The sequence below is a fragment of the Phyllobates terribilis genome, unplaced genomic scaffold (assembly GCF_046119375.1).
Source record: "Phyllobates terribilis strain yellow unplaced genomic scaffold, ASM4611937v1 Scaffold_1__5_contigs__length_1240528914, whole genome shotgun sequence".
NCBI classification, from domain to species: Eukaryota; Metazoa; Chordata; class Amphibia; order Anura; family Dendrobatidae; genus Phyllobates; species Phyllobates terribilis.
In genome coordinates, this window is record NW_027362761.1 from 537,810,418 (window position 1) to 537,832,134 (window position 21,717).

Below are 21,717 nucleotides of genomic sequence, written 5' to 3' on the forward strand. Positions count from 1 at the left end.
GTCAGTGATCACCCCCCCCTTCCATAGTCAGTGATCACCCCCCCCTTCCATAGTCAGTGATCACCCCCCCCCTTCCATAGTCAGTGATCACCCCCCCCTTCCATAGTCAGTGATCACCCCCCCCTTCCATAGTCAGTGATCACCCCCCCCTTCCATAGTCAGTGATCACCCCCCCCTTCCATAGTCAGTGATCACCCCCCCCTTCCATAGTCAGTGATCACCCCCCCCTTCCATAGTCAGTGATCACCCCCCCCTTCCATAGTCAGTGATCACCCCCCCCTTCCATAGTCAGTGATCACCCCCCCCTTCCATAGTCAGTGATCACCCCCCCCCTTCCATAGTCAGTGATCACCCCCCCCCTTCCATAGTCAGTGATCACCCCCCCCCTTCCATAGTCAGTGATCACCCCCCCCCTTCCATAGTCAGTGATCACCCCCCCCCTTCCATAGTCAGTGATCACCCCCCCCTTCCATAGTCAGTGATCACCCCCCCCCTTCCATAGTCAGTGATCACCCCCCCCTTCCATAGTCAGTGATCACCCCCCCCTTCCATAGTCAGTGATCACCCCCCCCCTTCCATAGTCAGTGATCACCCCCCCCCTTCCATAGTCAGTGATCACCCCCCCCTTCCATAGTCAGTGATCACCCCCCCCTTCCATAGTCAGTGATCACCCCCCCCTTCCATAGTCAGTGATCACCCCCCCCTTCCATAGTCAGTGATCACCCCCCCCCCCCTTCCATAGTCCGTTATCTCTTCCCCCCTTCCATAGCCTTCCTCCATAGTAAGTGATCTCCCTCCATCTTCACGGAAACATCTCAGCTGTGACCCCCACACTGGCATGTTACCCGTCTCTTTCCACCATGTCCTCACCAAGGAGTTCATGCCTGGTAACGTGACTGGGAATTACCACGCTCGAGAGGCTTCATTCATAGGGAGGACGGCGGGGAACGCTGCCACGGCGCTCCCAGTCCATTCAGTCTCCCAGCGACCAGGGGAAAATCTAAATCCCCCCTCTTACCTCATCCCTCTAATTACAGATAAGGTGGGGGGCATGATGTCATGTTTTATTATCTAGGTTGGGTGAGAGGACAAATTAACCTTATAAGGACTTCTACTTTAGCGACGCCAGTAGCACGATCAATGATTTTTACATAGGACTGCATTTGCATTACATCCAAATCCAATGGGGGGGTATTTGGGCTTTGCTACATCCGTCGCTCCTGTGAGGGTCTTGGCGCTTTCCCTCTTCTCCTGCGGGGTAACCATGGAATTAAGGTTCCTCCTTGTCGTCTGAGACGGTCTGTGCCATGTGGGACAAGGAAGGATCCCATTCTGTCTGTCACAAGTGTTGGGTCTGCAGAGCTTTCTGTGTCCATCTGTGATGTGCAGAGCGAGCGACCCTCCCTGCACATCACTCCATTCTATATCTAGCACTGGAATCTGTCCCCTCCCCCTCTTCCAATTCCCAGAAATCCCAGAGCTGGAATCTAATCCGGATGTTTTCTTTACACAGCAGTTCACACTAATTGATGCTCATTTGCATGAAAACATCCTAATTGCTCCATTAATGATTGATTACCGTACGAGGTGGAAGCTTTGGATCTGTTGAGACTTTGTAGTGCCGCGTCTGATAAAAAAAAAAATTGGGAGCTAGAGAAGGTTAATTATTTTTTTTTTTAAATTCCAATTTTTTTCCTTATTGTTTCAAACTATTAAGGCTATTTTAGTTAAAGGGGTTCTCTGGGTTTACGATATTGATGACATATCAATAGCAGATCGCTTGGAGTCCGACACCCGGCGCCGCCATCGATCAGCTGTTATTACTTCTGACCGCAGACAGATTTAACCTCTTCGCAGCTCGGATCAGTGTGTAGCGGTCCCTGCTGGGTACTGCAGATTGTCTACTATTCTTTTGAAGGATGGACCTAATTACAGCTGATCTTTAGGGTGCCCGATGTTGGACCCCACTTGATCGGATATTGATGACCTTTCCTTAGGATTGTTCACTTATACCCTATGCCTAGACAACCCCTTTATATGTCGTTGCTCCATGATCCATTTCTAATGCTCTTGTGCCCATTGTAGGCACTTTCAGGAATGGACAGGTGTCAGCATGGGTACTCTGATCAATCTGTGACTACACAGCTCCCTATGGCTGAGGGACAACTGCTTACCTGGCAGTAACCGTCTCAACCATGTGCTACAGTCGCTCTTCTGGGAGATCGGACCAGACTGGCTCGCCTTCATTCCCCACTCACTTGGGCTCACACAGGTTCACCGATCGTCCTTTTATTGGACAACTTTTGGTAGCCACTAATCACTGCATACGGAAACCCCCTGCAGGTCTTGACATTTTGGAGAATCTATGACCTAGTCATTTTTCCTGCTTCCAACACATCAGCTGCAAGATTGGGCTGTTCTCTGTTCATGGCGCTCTGTTACAGCGCCATTAATTCCACAGCGCTTTACATACATCATCATCGCTGTCCCCATTGGGGCTCACAATCTAGATTCCCTATCAGTATGTCTTTGGAGTGTGGGAGGAAACTGGAGAACCCGGAGGAAACCCACACAAACACAGGGAGAACATACAAACTCCTTGCAAATGTTGTCCTTGGTGGGATTTGAACCCAGGACTCCAGCACTGCAAAGCAACAGTCTTAACCACTGAGCCATTATGACAGTAATAGAGGATAGTGGTTGTGCTTGGTTATATAGACATGACAGTCAGGATTGTAGGAAAGCTGGGTGACGGGGACGACAACACGTCTTGATTTTTACCATTAAATCACCACCGTACCTCTTATTTGTACATCAGTCTAAATAATTGCCTGAACTTCCAGGACCTCCCCTCTTCTGAATCAGCCCTCTAACAGCTTGTTGCGTTTGTATTCACGCCGGCGTGCTCAGCGGCAGACGAGCGCCTGTCACTGTGACTCACTCACAAAATGAAATAATTTGCTGCAAAGAGCCGGAATCTCGTTCTTCCGGTTTTTCCTTTTTAGGATGGCACTCTCATCTGGCTGGCACGTGTATTTGCTAATCACAGAGGTGGAAAGGGAAATGCTAATCGTCTGTAAACTGCTGGATGTGGAATTTTCTGAAATCTCTGATTAAAAATGACCTGAACCTGTGTAGAAGGAGGATGTCCAAGAGTTTGTGTTACTGGATGGGTCACCTAGAGGCTATAGGGGTTCCCCAAAGTACAGGCTGCTGTTATTTTCTTCTATACGCTAATGGGGGGCACAAGGGGGCTCAGCTGCTCATGGACTGGGTACATGCACCATCTTATATTTCATTCCAAGCAGGATCCTCGTGCAAACATTTGCAGACCTTGGGGATTGGTTTATATATTAAACCTAGTCCTCTTTGTACAGCTGAGTATTCACTACAGCTGTTTTCTGCCTGATAAGTGTATTTTTTTGTCTTTTTCTGATAGTTTTCAGCGATCTGACAGTGTAGGTACACAGACTGTTAAGCTCCGAGGATTGTCTAAATGGGTGAGCAGATAGGATATCGGATCGGCGGGGTCTGTCTGTTTGTTCTGTCTGCAGCGCTCATCTGAGATGCCATGTCAGCATTGGAGAGAGGGTCGTGACCCATTTAATCAGCTTTTCAGTGGGAGTCCTGCGGGTTGGACCTGCACCGATCAGACTATTATTGACCTGTCCTGAAGATAAGCCATCGGTATTATGATTCTGAATCCCTGGCCACACACTAGAGTAACTTTTTGAAAATCTTCGGAATCTTTTCATGGTGGTGATCAATTGCGCATATAGATCAAAAAAAGTTCATCTGTCGCGTTGCTGGGTGCTGTAGTTAAAAAGTTGGTGATGTCAAATTACAGGTCTGCATCCCATCAATAGAATCCTGAATTGTTTTAACTTCCAAAAATAAAAAATAGGGCCATATGAAGTCCCCCTACTGTATGGTCAGCTATAATTATAGCAAACTCTCGGCTTTGAGAAGTACCAGGTCTAACAGCAGAGAACTTGAGGATTGGGAAGGAAAAACAAAGTCCCAATTTCATCATTTTATGTTTTTTCTAGTGACTCTTCTTTTTGTCTTGTGGTGTTCTTTGCCGTAATTTTGCTCCAAATTCTTCAAAATGGCACACACAGGTGGTGAATTTTGTGCAAACGCAGATGCTTTTTTTGTTTTGTTATCCCTTTGGCACCTTTTTACAACATATAGTCACATAATCCTTTAAAATGCCGTCCATTCGTCTTCAACCCCACAAAAATAAAATACTGGAGTACAATTACGCAAAAAAATTGCTTTATCTTGAAAACTTGCAAATGATGAATTTAATCCAAAATATCTGGATAAGTAAAACCACAGCCAAATATTTTTTTTGACAAAGCCAGATTAAATTGATATTATAAAGTGAATAAGGTGAAAACATAAGTCACTATTAGAACCATTTTTACTCAAGAAAAAATAGCGCAAAGAGCGCGTTGAATCGGAAACAAAGTATTTCAGAAAGTTGTAAAAGTTTTCAAAACAACCCTGTTAATTGAATCAAATTAAAACTATGCTGAAATATACGAGAACCCCATCTTTTAAGGGCAGGCCTAATAAAGTTGTGAAGCGGGAGATGGCAAGTGAGTACTGACATGGGGCTTTGTCCTCGTCTCGCTGTGGCTGAGGTCATGTTTCCAGCTGCACGGCTGATTCATGGCACTAAGAATATCGGTTCTTGGAGAGAAGAGCGCTGCTTCACATCACATTGCTGAAAACACTGGGGAGCCGTGATGATGGCAACTAAGAGACATTTACCCTGGAATGTTATTAATAGCCTCTGAACAGCGGGATTGGTCGGATACGTGCAGCACTGAAGTCATTCCTTCCAGCTGGGTGACACATGGTAGAAAAATTCCTGGGATTGCCCAAGAAGTTGAGTTGGGTTTGTCTGTTGCCGTGAGGAGCTGGATGTTTTATTTCAGAGACTTTCTTGCCTAAAATAGCTGCATAGATGGTGAATGGATCCGGACATCGAGCATTGGCAATAATGGATTCGGAGAAGTGGTTACCTCTAATTGTGTGATCAACCATGTTATCGGAGGTCTAAAAAACCCATGGCTTTGTGCTAAGTATTCATAATTCAGTTACCTTTAAAGGCTTGTGTACATCCAGCTAGCACCAAATGACTGTTTTAGTAGAATGATCTCCTGGACAAGCGTGTGCGGAATGCATCTTATCCCACCATCATACTCGCATAGAAGTCAATAGTGGTTCAGCCACCATTTGGGCTCCCAATCACGAGTGCCGCTCTGCAGGTTATGGAGAGGCAGCAAAGTCAGATCGATAACCCCGCTTGTCATGGACTACATGGCTGGAACTATAAAATAAGGTAACTTTCACCCAGGCAGGTGAAGTGGATGGTAGAAATTTAGCAAGAGTCTCACAACTACCTCTGTCTTGCACCCATCACACAAAAGATGGCCACCTTTACCCCTGTAGGACACCATTCAGTTTGTCTCTGGTACACATGGACTCGGCCTGTATTTCCAGGACACTGGCATCTCAAAGATGGTTCTACTCGGTCTGATGTGATCCAACCTTGACAAATGGACAAAACTTGAAAAAAAAGCATTATTTATACGAGAACTGCCTGATGTGGACACCCATGTTTCACGAACTTCACTGAGGTATGTGGCGTTTTGTGCCTCATGTCTACCTTATGTTAGCTGCAGCTTGTATTCTCAGAAATTGGGGGGACTTAGCCTTCAAAACTGGCAGCATGTGGGCGACAGACGCACTGTGTAATGTTCTCAGAAGTAGGTGAGGGCACCCGATGTTCCTTAGGATCTATAGATACAGCAAGTGACAAAGTAGGTGGGCTTTACACAGAACCTCCAGCATGATATCAGAGCATTTATACAATACAGTTCAACCGCCCACACACTCATCTGAGCACATAGTGTTTCCAGCACATAGAAGTGAGCTATAAAGGGGACTTAACCCTTTACATCCTTCGCAAAGCCATGTCCTCCCACCATGGGCTTTCCATTTATCTGTAATGTGACCCAAGTCTGGTTGTAAAAACTTCTTACAGAGATGACTCTTGGAAAAGTAATCAAAATATGCAAAAGAGGAAATCCATTTCTAGACATCTACTGCCATATTGGAGGTTCTGTAGAAGACCATATACATAGAACCACTACTGCCTCCAGGAACAAGAGGATCTTGGGTCTCTGGCTGGAGATTTCTGTAACTTGAAATGCTCCCAAATAACTATAAAAGCCACCCCGATGTCATACTGTGTAGCCCAAATTCATATTTTTCTCGCTCTTCAATAGAATATCTCTGGTTGGCTTTGCTCTTAAATGGTCAAAGCAGAATTAATGCCCATAAAATCTCAATATTGCTGTGATGATGCTAGCAGAACTAATTCAGACAATTTAGAAGGTAGAGTAAGTCCTTACAGCAGATGTAGCGGCTTTTAAACTCTGCATTATAACCGGTTAATTGAAGCTAACCGAGCATGGACAATCCCCAAGTGATCCATCCATAGATAATTGTCTAATATTATGGTCAGGAGATTCTCATGGCTATAAATCCTATAGAAACTTGCTGAGAAATCCTGCCAAATTCATAAGGGAATGGTTTCTATGTTCGCGACTATGCGGACTATATAAATTGGCCTTCTGCCATACCATGTACGAAGATCACCTACAGATTTGGCATAGCAAAAAACCTAGGGTGACTATTCTTGAAGTTCTGTTAAATTCCGTGGTGCTGTAATTTTAGTGCTGGAAGTTTGAGCAGCAGTGTAGGAGTTAATTTTGTAAATTTGGCGTCTGTTGCACCTCCTGAGATAGTCTTCTGACAGGTCAATGTGACCTCTTACATAATGGTGGACTTTACACTTGAATACCAAATGATATTTTTGAGGTGGCCTTGATCATTTGAGCAAAGTCAAGCAGCCCAGGCAATTACAGAGTGACCAGCTGACTATCTTGTATGTATGGAAGGCCTACCAACCTTCTATACATACAAAAGAAAAGTATTGGGTATGCTAAATTTTAGTGTCCTATCTTTTTGGTCTTATAGGATATAAGCTGCCACTAGTGGAGTCTTTCAGCAGCTTACTCCCCTCTCCTGATTGAGAACATATCCACGCTTATCCAAACTGAGGGCATGTGTGTAGAGGGTTCGAGAGGGATAGCTGTCAATCAATGGATGGCCATTGATGTTGTATCGGCACCTATGTGCAGACAGCTCTTTTGGAGTTCTTTGTTCTTTGTCAGTAAAGAATAGGTTACTGATTGGGTGAGATGCATTTTCGGCTTTCGAGGAGCACCAGTTCTCCTGGAAGAGAGTCTTGGGGGTTCCTTTACATAAGCATATAATCATTTACACAATGACCCATGCAATTGTCATTCACAACCAGTAAAAAATGTCCGACAAGTGTTTATACAGGATGAGAATCATGAAAGAAATGGTTGAACAGCGACGGTTCCACTCCTACTTTTTGCCGGTCTAATCGTCAAACATGCGAACAGTCTCCATTTACATTGCACAATCTTCAAAAGATGAATGGAGATTTTTTCACTCTCCTATGCAATATTATTGAAGATGAATAAGTGTTTTTGGACACATCGTTCAGTTGCTCAACCCATTCACAATACTCAATTATTGTGAATGATGGGTCGTTACCACTAGAACCTGACGGACCATCGGCCATTGTAAATGCCTCTTTACAGGCAGTGCTACCAGCACTATCTCCGCAGAAATCCACTACTGTCTCCATGAACTGTATCAAAGACATCTGTCCCAGCCAACCAGTACCCCGCTGTGTACTGATGAGGAGCAAAGACTCCAAAACAGCTGTCTACAGATGAGAATTGCTGGTTTGGCTCAGAATTCTAATCATGTTTTTAAGGCTCTTGAATGGGCTGAACGTTGACAGACTGGGGAGCTACCTTTAACAAGTGCCATTATAATAACAGTTTTCTTCCTCCTGTAACAAGAGGCAGGTTTACAATACTGACAAACACCGCCTGTGCCCCCCATATATGTAGCTGAAAATCATGCACAATGCCAACAGCTCACAACGTTTCCTCTGTTTTCCATGGGAAGAAACACTTGCAAAACCCCACTGGACATCTCTTAGCACATCCACCTATCTTACAAGACTGGCATTGGGCCGGTAATCCATTGTCACACAGGGTGTGTAGATGATGTTGTGTTTTTGCAAAGCACAATTCGTGAGCTTTTCCTTATCACACAAAATCCTGTCCCTGCTGAGCTAGTTTTTTCAATTGAGAAGGGCAAAGTGGTCATTACTACCTCAGCATAAAGAACTTTCCTCCCAGTTCTGTCTGTGGGACCTTTGTATTAACAGCTTGTTCATTATTAGTATAGGACATTGGAAATTGTCATTGCGTATTAAACAATGTTTCACAACCTCATCTGTCTTCAACCCCCGAGAAGTTTTGTTCTGGAACCATCATCTCTGACGCTTACGCTTTTCTACAAGTTCATCATTCATCTTAATTTAAGGCTTTTATTAGTTAGGTTGGGGTCCTCACATTCTCATTAAGTAATCACCATCATGTAAGATCTTTCAGATCTTTTCTCATCATTTTTTTCCCCAAGTTCATCCAGTTGTACACGAAATATAAGTTTGTGATCTAGCAGAGGATTTATTGGCTGAAGGATAAAAGTTCAGAGTGTAGTACAATATATGTCTTGGGAACATCTTCTGTATCCATTATGAGTTGTCGTTGTGTTCTGTACCTCAACAATGTATTCATCAGAAGACCACTGTCATCTCCATTCACCACGTCTTCCATTTTTCTCTTTTTTTTCCTCCATTCATTGGATTTTTTTTTCTCATTTGAACACACTGAACCTTTTAGGTCTTTCCTACCTCCAAAACTTTTTTTTTTCCTTCTACTAGATGTCTACCTAAAACACCTAGAAGGAAGCCTGCAATCCTGATGCACCTGTGGGATCTTCTAGCCCACCCCACAAGTCTGCAGGCCACAAGTCATGTTTAAGTGCGAACCCAGACAAAAAGTCGGGAACGATTTTTTTATCAAGTCTATTGGCGACGGCGCTCAGGAGAAGCGCAGAACCACGTTTTTTAGAGTGGGGATTACCTTGGGAATTCTGTCTGCTCATTTCGGGGGTAGGTACTGTATTTCTTTAAGGTTCTGTGACTTCTGCATGTATAAGTGTTTGTGGAATCGGTGTGTATCTCAGTGACTGGTTGGAGGAAATAAATGGTACATGAGGGGTGCCGTCTCCTAAAGATGACCATTTTAATCCAGAAGCCTGGTTTATTACAACTCTGCTAAAAAGCAATTTTACCAAGGGAACTTTCCATCACATGTGTGCAGTATACATAGTTCCAATCAGGGGTGCACACTTACACAGCGGTAGCCTTGACGTTTTTGGGTTGGAAGCTATACTCCTTAGATAAAGGTTGCTTAAATGCTCATTTATTTTTCCTGCCCACCTTTATATACTTGGACACTCAACCGTTTTTTCTTGAGAGGGAGAGGATAGTTACCCACTGCCAGATACCTCTGCTTATGGATTATTTCCCTTGAGAATAAACGGTCAGGCATGTTTAAAACTAACATGCCTCCTTCTTTCTACAATTGACTTTTCCACATCTACACATTAGATGGTTGGCTGATCCCGCCAAAAAATGTGTTCATCTCGCATGTATAGCCACCCTTAGAAAGCTCAAGTTTGAGACATGGGTCATAAATCTGTTTATTGGCCTTTGTCTCTAAAAGATTACCATTATTAGCCCAGGAAAATTAATATTGTCAGTCTGATAGGTGCTCGTATAAATGTCCATTGTCTTGGACGTGAACCAATTTTTATAAATGTGATTTAACAAATGCATTCGGGGCTGATTGAGTATCTTACTAACTTTGGCAACTTCCTGCATAGTCATTGACTTTGACATGATCAAACTTTAAACTTTAGACTTCTTGCTAAGGGTGGCCATACACAGATAATGAGACATTGATCTGTCAGCATATAATATATTTTGGGTCCCTTATTTCTGAAGAATGATGGATGAGCTCTTCGGAAAAAGATTTTCAAGTGTATAGAGAATATCTTTGCAATATCAAATTCATTGGCACCTACCAGTCTTGATCTGGTCCTCTATGGTCCTGTATGTACTGACGTGTACAAAAACTATGCTGAAGACTCTTGTGTTCTCTGTGAGAGAGCTGCTGATATAAGCCACCGCCAGAGATGTCTCTCTTATAAAGCAAAAGGATAGACATTCCGAAATCGGGCATACCGGATCCTTACATATCTTAATTATTATCTGTACGGTTCCCCATACACATTAGACTTGTCAGCCACACCTGTCGATGTCGGCAGGTTCAGCAGATGTCAGACTGATGTGTATGGTGGCTTTACCGTTCTCCTCTTCTTGTCTTGAAAATTAGAACTAAAATGAGCTCCGACAAGTATTATTCCACCATATTGGTTTTACTACTCATGAATATTGATGCATTTATCACATTGTTGTTTTCCTTCTAGGAGCGAGGATTCTAGATCAGAAGCCTCAAACGGTGGACATGGGAAAGGATTACTACAAGATCTTGGGCATCCCTTCAGGGGCCAACGAAGATGAGATCAAGAAAGCCTATCGCAAAATGGCCCTTAAATACCATCCAGATAAGAACAAGGATGCCAATGCTGAGGACAAGTTCAAGGAAATCGCAGAAGCCTATGATGTCCTCTGTGATCCCAAAAAGAGAGCAGTATATGACCAGTATGGAGAGGAAGGTAAGGACCCTGAAACCAGAGTGGATGGGTCAATGACTGTGAAGTATGTCCAGTAACATGACCATAAATGCTGTGGGTCTAGCTGCTGAGACCACCACCTATCCCAAGCAAAGAGTACAAAGTCCCCCCTTGTGATTGATGGCAGTGAGCATAGGTGACCACCACTCCTGTACTCAGTGTTAGCACATGCTTATTACCACTCCATTCATACAGAGAACTTTGGGAAGCCTGTTCTCATGGTTGGTGGAGATTCCAGGAGATAAATCCCCAGTGATCATACATTTATTACCTATCCTGTTGATGGGCAACAAATTTTAGGGTACAACCCAAATGTATAGATTGATGTTTCTTTTAGAAGTGGCCCATATAACCTATTGGAGCATGCTTCATAGGTGTCCTAGTGGGACCAATGTCATACTTGTATTAGGTTCTTTTCACAACACTTTACGGAACCCTAAATGCAATGCTGATGGCATACATGATGGACACCAGCAGTGTGGAAGTGATTGATTAGTAATAGGGTACTGCACAGCATTTGACACTTTGCCATTAAAAAAATGGCCCTGCATGCAGTTCTATATATTTTTGCATTAAATATAATGGTGTATGTCCATTAGTCTGGGCATTATAATCCCCATGCCCATACCTGCAAGTTAGTCCAGGACTTCATGGAAACATGTGTCACACATTGCGATATCTCATCTAATGATTTCAACTTACTGCAAGTGTTTCCAAATATCTTTGTTGGACTTTCTGTCGCTGGTCTCAAGTCACACGCAACTCACTTGCCATACACTTCAATGCCAGTTGCATGCCAACGCACCCGATCTATAACTTGTTTGCGCTTTGGCTGTTTTTTTTTTACAGCCAAATTGCAGTTGTAAAATAGTCACACAGCAGCGAGTTGAAGACAATTTGCACAAGTGTATTTGGTCGTATGACCAAAAACATGATGCCCGGCCCGTCCCATGTTCTGAAAAGATGGCCGTCTGTAACCTGCTATTAGCAGAACTGAACACTGGCATCTAATGTTGTACATTTCCACTGTTGTTCTGTCATTATGTAGACATCTCCAGATTGCTCTTCAGCAATTATTAATAACCTGGACCTGCCAGGACTTATTTGTGCAAAACGGCCGTGCTGTTTATACTGAGAAATAATCCCGAGCCAGCTTTCTGTCTGATCATGTGTCTTGTGCACATGAGGATGTTTTCGTGGTGCTTGGAGTTAGGATATAGAGCAATAAGCAATCCCCTTGCCCAGAGCCACCACTGAGTCTGACTGCTGCAAACAAGACTAGATGTCTCCAGGGCTAATACATCTAGGGTGACCCTACAAGGAGAACTGTGCACAGCTGTGTAGTATCCAGTAAGAAGCTACATGTTGTCACTTGAAGATGTTTTCTTCACTTCAAAATGTTAAAAGGGTATTCCCATATCATAAAGTGTTGGCATATCAGTAGGATATGCAACGACTTTGATAGATTGGGGTCCCAGATATTGGACAACTGCCTATCGTGAGAAAGAAGGGGCAGATGAGGAGTTACATCATACATTATACTTGGTACACATCCATAGTTTACGTTTTCCTGACGAATATTCTCTGTCTCCGATGCAGGTCTGAAGACAGGAGGTGGATCATCTGGTAACACTGGGAACTCCTTCCATTACACTTTCCACGGGGACCCTCATGCCACCTTTGCTTCTTTCTTTGGAGGCTCAAACCCCTTTGACATCTTCTTTGGCTCAGGTCGCACTCGTATGGGCAATGGCTTCGACCACGAAGACATGGACATCGAAGATGATGATGATGACCCCTTCAATAACTTTGGGCGTTTTGGGGTGAACGGATTCCACCGGCGGCACCCAGATCAGCTGCACAACCGACGGAAAGTGCAAGACCCCCCTGTCATCCATGAGCTTAAAGTGTCATTGGAGGAAATCTATCACGGCTGTACCAAACGAATGAAGATCACACGGAGAAGATTGAACCCAGATGGCCGGACAGTAAGAACTGAGGACAAGATCCTAAATGTGGTGATCAAGAAAGGTTGGAAGGAGGGAACCAAGATCACCTTTCCTAGAGAGGGGGACGTCACATCAGAAAACATCCCTGCAGATATTGTGTTCCTACTGAAAGACAAACCACATGCACATTTCAAGAGAGACGGGTCCAACATAGTTTATACGGCCAAGATCACCTTGAAAGAGGTGAGTGCGCTTTCTAAAAACTTCTTCTGCACTCTAAGGGCATTTTACTATAGTATACAAATGTCTGATTGGTAGGAGTACCAGTGGTGGCTGGATCCAATTTGGTAATACACACTAGGATATTGACTATTATTAAGGTTTGTAGATTTGAAGACTATATCACACAAATCTTTAAAGGCCGTTGGCTACAATAGCTGAACAACAGTCCTAAACAAGCATGTAGAATAGAGGTCTCTTGTATAGCAGATATAATGTCCGGTGACCACCTCAGGTCCTCAACTAGTTGCCACTGATATAGGAAGTCAAGAGACTCCATGAATAATTCTCTAAAGGTGGCCATACAATTTAGATTGAAGTAGTTTGATTGAGCAACTGATCCTCTGGTGAATAGGGTTGAGATAACAATTCACATATTTCCAGTCCAGTGACTTTGTGAGTAGTCAGTGGCAGCCGGTCAGAGCACTGTGAACCTCCTCCTACCAGCCGGCATCCTTGTAGGCCCATCACAACATAATCATGATGTCACGTTGGGCTTGCTAATCAGAAGAGGCACCGGGATGCCAGCTGGTAAGAGGAGGCTCATAGGATTCTTGTCCTTCGACCACGGATTACTGATATGGCTTGAGGGGTCCTGTAAATCTTTTTGCTCATCTCTCCTCTTGAGTGATCGTTTTGCCAATGCAGCCATACACATTTTGGCCATACATTGTGAATCGTACTGGACAAAGAAGAGAATCTTACTGAGAACATTCTTTACAGGAAAGATCATTCGTAGGGTCAAAAGATCTTTTGTAAGTGCGAGAAGAGATCTGAACCTAGTTTAAGTAGGGTAGTGCTCCCTGTGCATGCAGTATGAGCTCAGTACCAGATCCTGCTTGTTATGGGTCTATTTCGAGACACTTTGAGCTCAGCGCTGCTGTCACTGGGTGTGCATCAGGAGTAGACTCTTCACATGATATTTAAACTGACTGTATAGATGATTATATAGAGTCATCTTGTGATGAATGACTGCTGCTGGGTGGTGGTTTTCATTTTCAACATTTAATAAGGACTTGTCTCTTAATGGAAATCTGACACATTGTAACATACCATTGCGAGTTATTTCAATAGGGATTTCTTGTTTACTTACAAGGTTCTTGTAACTCTTTAGTAGGAGCTTCTTCAGAGGTTGCTCTCTAATAAGGGCTTCTTCAGGGGTTGCTCTCTAATAAGGGCTTCTTCAGGGGTTGCTCTCTACTAAGGGCTTCTTCAGGGGTTCTATGAACATAATTCTCCATCAAACTCTACCGCACCCAAGAGCACTACAAATATTGGCTGGTGACGAGCTCATGCAGCCTTTATCTATCCCCCATTTCCTCAAGATGGCTGGTCCATCATTGTAAATAAGCACCTGTACTTTGTGTCATCCCCACTTCATTGTAGATTGTAAGCTCTTACGAGCAGGGTGGCCACTATTTTTGCTTTAATTATTGTATTATCTTTAACTATGTTACTTATAACTGTTGTATTTGAACCTCTGAATTGTAAAGCGCTGTGCAATGTTAGCTCTATATACAGTATTTTTCGGACTATAAGACGCACCCCAAATTTTGGGTTGGAATATAGGAAAAAATATATTTTTTTATAACATGGGGGTCCGCTTAATATAGTCTGAATTGGGTATCTTACCTGGGGGGCATTGGAGCAAGGGTCACAGGAGGCAGGGTCCTTCAGAAAGCCGGTGCTCCAGCACCGGGGAGTTGCAGAGGTGGAGCAGGATCGCAGGGCCCTCCGTTCCCTCCATCAGGAACCTGGCGGCTGCAGCAGAAGAGGTGAGATGGCTGAGGGGCTGGGGATGGTGTCTGCCTGGCGGGCCAGTGTCTGCTCGGGGATAAGGGAGGGGGAGGCGGTGAGCAGCGTGGCAGATTGGCGTGCGCGGCCATCTTTCTGAAGCTGTGATCTACAGGAAAATGGCCACCCGAGCTACCAGTCTGCGCATGTACCAGCTCAAGCGGCCATTTTGCTGTAGATCAAAGCTTCAGGAAAATGGCCACGCACACCGGAAAGCCGCGCACGTCACTCTGCCACTCCGCTCACCGGCCCCCAGCATCTCACCTCTTCTGTTGCTGCTGCCGCCACGTTGGAGGGAATGGAGGGCCCTGTGATCCCGCTCCACAACCACCGCAGCTATCAGGTAAGCTCTACGTTTGGACCATAAGACGCACCCCCTCCATTTTCCTCCCAAATTGGGGGGGTGGGGGGGGGGGTGCATCTTATGGTCCGAAAAATGCGGTAAATAATTATTATTAGTAGTAAGGGCTTCTTCAGAGGTTGCTCTCTAACAAGGGTTTATTCAAGTGGTTACTGTCTAGTAAGGGTTTCTTCTCAGTTTGCTTTTTATTTTTATTGCCACAAGGCTGTGTAAAACAGAATGTTTTTTACAAAATTGTAGGCAAACTGCAGCAGTTTGTCGTATTGCTGCGTGTCTGGAACTTGCATAATACTGACCTTTATATAATTCTGTGTGGTTATTATTAGGCTGAGTTCACACGATGCATTTTTTCATGCGTTTCCGCGGCGTTTTTGCAGTTGCGGAAAAGCATGAAAAACGCATGGTAGAAGGGCAGCAATGTTCCCCAATTGAAATCCGCATGTGCTGTGCCCATGATGCGGATTTTTCCGCAGCGTAAACGCTGCGGTCAAAAATCCGCAGCATGTCAATTAATTTTGCGGAAACGCTGCTCTTTTGCCGCCATTGACTTGCATTAGACCGCGTGGAATCCGCATCACTGTATATGTTGATGTGCTTTTCATGCGGTCTAATGTGCGGATGGTACCCGGGTCGCTGACGTCAGAGTCATGTGACGGGTCACGTGACGCTGACGTCGGAAGGTCCTACAGTCTTCACTGCCGGCAGCCGGGACCGATGAAGCAGGACACCGGGGGCCATCAGAGGGTAAAGTATATATTTATTTTTTGACATTCATACACTATATAAATCCATGCTGTTTGCATGGATTTATATATAGTGTGAAGTTGACAAGCACTTTCCAAGTGATGCTAAAATCGCTTGGGAAGCGCTTGTCAACCCGCATGCGGAAATGAAAGTGAAGACCGCTTCATTTCCGCATGTCCCTGGCAGGAAACCGCATGTACAATCCGCATGCGTTTTTTCCTGCCAGAGAGATGCAGAAACGCTCAGGAAAAAATCCTGAGCATTTCTGCATCGTGTGCACATACCCTTACTGTCTTTGCGCTTTCTGTTCTCCCCTATCCCTTTCGCCTCAGCGCCGCAGTGCAGCTCTAGGAAATGCCCCTGCGTGCGGCTGCCCTTACTTTTTTTTTGCTTCCACCTGGTCACTGCAGAGTTTCCAGAGATGCTATTAAAAGCCACATGTGTATTAATACCCAGAGTTGCCAGGGAATCACATGTATTTAAGTGCTGCGAGACTTTGCAGTGCTGGAGAAGATTTTTTTTTCTTTTGGTTTATAAATCTGCTATTGTAGTGTTTATGCAAAAGGGATCAGACAGTAAATTGTTACTGAAACCAGACAAGTGATCTTTAAACTTTTAGGGCTTATGTCTGGAACATTGCAGCCTCACCACATACTGTACTGATGTATATGTCGTCCTGATGCCCAATATTACTGCTCTTAAGTTCACACACAGTCAGTTATACTACTCAAGTGTTATTCCAGTTCAATGTGAAAATTCTCCTTATTTTTGTACATCGGGGGGTAGCATTATAGTAGTTATATTCTTGTATATAGGGACAGTATTATAGTAGTTATATTCTTCTACATAGGGACAGTATTATAGTAGTTATATTCTTGTACATAGGAGCAGTATTATAGTAGCTATATTCTTGTACATAGGAGCAGTATTATAGTAGTTATATTCTTGTACATAGAGGACAGTATTATAGTAGTTATATTCTTGTATATAGGGACAGTATTATAGTAGTTATATTCTTCTACATAGGGACAGTATTATAGTAGTTATATTCTTGTATATAGGGACAGTATTATAGTAGTTATATTCTTGTACATAGGAGCAGTATTTTAGTAGTTATATTCTTGTACATAGGAGCAGTATTAGGGTATGTGCACACGATGCAGAAATGCTCAGGATTTTTTCCTGAGCGTTTCTGCATCTCTCTGGCAGGAAAAAACGCATGCGGATTGTACATGCGGTTTCCTGCCAGGGACATGCGGAAATGAAGCGGTCTTCACTTTCATTTCCGCATGCGGGTTGACAAGCGCTTCCCAAGCGATTTTAGCATCACTTGGAAAGTGCTTATGGATTTATATAGTGTGTGAATGTCCAAAAATAAAAAATAAATCTATACTTTACCCTCTGATGGCCCCCGGTGTCCTGCTTCATCGGTCCCGGCTGCCGGCAGTGAAGACTGTAGGACCTTCCGACGTCAGCATCACGTGACCCGTCACATGACTCTGACGTCAGCGAAGGTCCTTCATTCAACCGCGAAGTGCGCGGGAAGCCGGCAGGAGCGCTGCGCGGGCCGTCAGAAGGTGAGAATATATATATTTTTTATTTTATTCTTTTTTTTTTAATGGTACCTGGGTCTGGATGAGAGTCCTCTCATCCACACCCGGGTACCATCCGCACATTAGACTGCATGAAAAGCGCATCAACATATACAGTGATGCGGATTCCATGCGGTCTAATGCAAGTCAATGGCGGCAAAAGAGCAGCGTTTCCGCAAAATTAATTGACATGCTGCAGATTTTTGACCGCAGCGTTTACGCTGCGGAAAAATCCGCATCATGGGCACAGCACATGCGGATTTCAATTGGGGAACATTGCTGCCCTTCTACCATGCGTTTTTCATGCATTTCCGCGGCGTTTACGCAACTGCAAAAACGCCGCGGAAACGCATGAAAAACGCATCGTGTGAACTCAGCCTTATAGTAGTTATATTCTTGTACATAGGGGGCAGTATTATAGTAGTTATATTCTTGTACATAGGGGGCAGTATTATAGTAGTTATATTCTTGTACATAGGAGGTGGTATTATAGTAGTTATATTTGTGTACATAGGAGCAGTATTATAGTAGTTATATTCTTGTACATAGGGAGCAGTATTATAGTAGCTATATTGTACATAGGGGGCAGTATTATAGTAGTTATATTCTTGTACATGGGGGCAGTATTATAGTAGTTTTATTCTTGTACATAGGGGGCAGTATTATAGTAGTTTTATTCTTGTACATAGGGGGCAGTATTATAGTAGTTATGTCCTTGTATATAGGGAGCAGTATTGTGGTATTTTTATACATAGGTGGCAATTTCACACTATTGCTGTTTAGCAGGTTTCCTTTTTTTCTGATTCAGTCTTGCTCTGTACTTCCATGTTCTGGAGTTGCAGGGGTTAACCGGTAAGCTAAGGGATCTTTGTGTAGCTGCATGAAGCCATGTCCTGAAAATGTGCCAAGGTGAATAGCTGTGCGCCATTAAAGGTGCGAGCCTCACAGCAGCACTCCCTGCGCTCCCGCGGGATTGCGATGTGGACGTTGTTGCAGCCTCGTCCATATTTAGCACCTCTCCGGTTCCAGGAATAGTCAGGGTCAGGTTCTGCTCCAGGCATGTAAATTTCTAAGGAGGGCAGAATTTTGTTTCCTGGCCGGTGATAGACGCAGACTACTATGGGTGCAATTACATCTAGTGTCCTCTGTGGGGGGGCTTACTCTGAATCTAGGGTAGGGAGAAGGTTGCGGATTTGAAGGAGAACTTCCGAGCTGGAGGGAATAATGTTAAAACTCTAAAATAGGGACATTGATAGATGGCTGTCATCTGATACAGGAACTTACTGTTCCAGGCACCGCAGAATATGAGTTTTCATCTTAAATTTTATTGCCCATGAATAGAATGCCAGCATGACAGTGAAGACTGACACTTTGCGTTTGTGGAAACAGAATCTATAATTATAGTTTAGTGACAGATCTTCTCATCAATGAGGATTTGCTACAATTGCCTAAGACCTCTACTGTCCCTCAGAAATAAAGGGATGCTTCTTAATCTTGGCCTGCACGTTGACGCTCCATTGTCCCTCTGTGCAGCGCAATGGCAGAATGGCCCAACTAGGAGAATGGGCAAGCTGTAGTTTCCTGCACGGCCCAGAGTCCTGCTGGGGTGAGAAACACTCCACTTCGTCCTCAGGATCAGCGGGGATCCAGAGAACTTTTATCAGATGGGAATACACCTACAATGTGAAGCCCAACATTAAATCCAGTATTGTCATCAACTTCTATTCCTATGTGGAAACAGCCAACAAGATGCTGTTTACAGATCTTACTTACACCATTTAGTACTTTGAGTGCACAGGGGTGTAATATTGTGAATTAGGGGTATTTCCATTTCTGTGATGAAATATTACTAGGATCTTTTATCACTGAGGGTCAGTTTCAGATATCTAAAGTTTTCCTTCATGCTTATGATGGGTGGACCCCCCAATCATAAAGTGATGGCATATCCTAAAGATAGTGATGACATGTTCCATAAATATGGCATTAAACCTTTAACATTCACAGACTACGCAGGCGTTATTAATAAGGGTGGAGCGGCACAAGGAGGATTTGCAGAGTTGAGATCATAGGTGACTAAGTGTAGTTGGAAATAGTTACGTGTAATGATGCATTTCATTTATGATTTTCCTGTATAAAACACGCTGGTCGTAACGAATGGCTGCGTCTCCATCCTCATTTACCATGCAGCTGGGGTGACTCACAAAGATTTCAGCTGAGGTTACAAGACAACTTTGGCTATATATGTCACCCGGCCAAAGATCGCTGCATGGCACTTGCCAGGGGCTTTTTCCGGTCACAGTACCTTGTGGGTCGCCAAAGTTGCCATGTAGCCAGAGCCTTAAAGTGGTTATCCGATCTTGTCAGTATTCACTCGCCAGCATCGAGAGGGTGACCGCAAGTATGCAATTTGCATACATGCGGTCACGTGCCAACTAGACGTGCATGGGCTCTCTCAATGCAAATGTATTGAATGAGGTCAAACACGTCTAGTCGGAATGTGGCCAGAAGTATTCTAATTGCGTACTTGCAGTCAAATGACCACCCTCTCCCAGCGTCGAGCGCTTATGCTGTGAGGATTCACAAGTCTGCAGTCACATAGAGTGACTGCAGACTTGTAGCCTAAGGCCGTAAAGCCCATGTAACATAGGGCCAATTCCCCTTGCCACAGCCAAAAGAGCTGAATGCCCATAACTTCATACACGACATTTGTCGGGTAGCTTCTATCCCTCCTTTAGTCAGTGTGGTGCATCAGGCACCATCTACATTGTAGTCTACCCATCTGTAAGACACCGCTGTCCTGCCATCTCCACCCCGTCACTTATACTTCATGACATTACCATCCAATCAGTCTGTGTATTCATGCCCTGAAATGCTCTGTGCTGCTGGGAAATCTCTTTTCACTAGAACAAGATCAGCACTATAGGTTATAATGAGTTAGCTCTCTGGCCCTACCCTCTTATTGACCCAATACATTTCTTTTTTCAGGCTCTGTGTGGCTGCACCGTCAACATTCCCACCATCGATGGCCGGGTCATCCCGCTACCCTGCAGCGACGTCATCAAACCAGGAACCGTCAAACGGCTACGAGGTGAAGGATTGCCTTTCCCCAAAGTCCCCACCCAGCGCGGCGACCTAATAGTAGAGTTTCAAGTACGATTTCCAGACAGAATACCACAACCAACCCGTGAACTTCTTAAACAGCACCTGCCATGTTCCTAGTATTATATGTACACAGGGACCCGGGGCCCCATGCAATAAATTACAGATTTGTGCCAAGAGTTTTGCAATGGAGACCTACAGTGTCTAAAGCCTGAGATACCAGTCTATAACCCACATTCTATGCAGAAGACGACAACTTCCTACAGCTCAAAATAAAAACAATAGACTTTTTTTTTTTTCAAAGTTTGAGCCCGCTATCTTCGTGTGATGAGGAAGGGCACAGAGGGCAGGCCCTGGCGTCCGTGTGTACTGTTATGGGGGCACTATACTAGTTCTTTGTATTTTAATGTGTATGAATTCTGGACTTGATTCCCTTTATAATCCGATTTATCAGTATTTTTAGCCTCACCCACTGAACTATGGGACTTTTAGAATACGTTTTTTAAAAGTAAAAAGAACTTGATTGTAAATATAATTTAACGTGACCGATGATTTTGACATTTCTACACACTGGGCAGAAATAAAAAGTAAAGATTGTGAATTTTAGAAAGACTGATCAATGTGTTGTATGTACGGGTGACCTGACATTTGTTGAATCTGAGGGACTGTGCACCTGACAATCCCTACTGTCGGGCACCCTTATAACTGTAGTGCTAATTATCTGGATAGTTGTCACTCCCAAGAGGAATGAGCAAAAGGAGTTCAATAGGGAGGGCACTCCCAAGACATACTTGAAGGTGGAGACTGATAGCGATGTCACTCCCAGAATGGACTTGTAGGAATAGCTGGATAGAGATATCACCCCCCAAGAAGGACTTGTAGGTAAAGATTGATTGGTCTAGTCCAAGAGGAATGTGTAGGAGGAGTTCGATAGGGAGGGCACTCCCAAGACATACTTGAAGGTGGAGACTGATAGCGATGTCTCTCCCAAAATGGACTTGTAGGAATAGCAGCATAGAGATATCCCCCCCCCCCCCCCCCCCAAGAAGGACTTGTAGGTAAAGATTGATAGGTCTCGTCCAAGAGGAACGTGTAGGAGGAGTTTGATAGA

The 21,717-nt window shown here is 44.1% G+C and overlaps 1 protein-coding gene across 3 annotated transcripts in view; it reads left to right on the top strand.

Annotated features, from left to right (window-relative positions):
- Positions 1-21,216, top strand: part of DNAJB5 (DnaJ heat shock protein family (Hsp40) member B5) — a 68,677-nt gene extending 47,461 nt beyond the window's left edge. For 2 of the 3 annotated variants that reach the window (XM_073680358.1, XM_073680357.1), the window contains exons 2-4: positions 10,522-10,770; positions 12,388-12,980; positions 20,493-21,216. In XM_073680358.1, the coding sequence (XP_073536459.1) occupies positions 10,560-10,770; positions 12,388-12,980; positions 20,493-20,726 (1,038 nt within the window). In that variant the 5' untranslated portion in view covers positions 10,522-10,559 and the 3' untranslated portion in view covers positions 20,727-21,216. Of the gene's footprint in view, positions 1-8,908; positions 9,140-10,521; positions 10,771-12,387; positions 12,981-20,492 lie in introns of all 3 variants that reach the window. The other variant, XM_073680356.1, reaches the window with a different exon arrangement.
- The last annotated feature ends 501 nt before the right edge of the window (positions 21,217-21,717 follow it).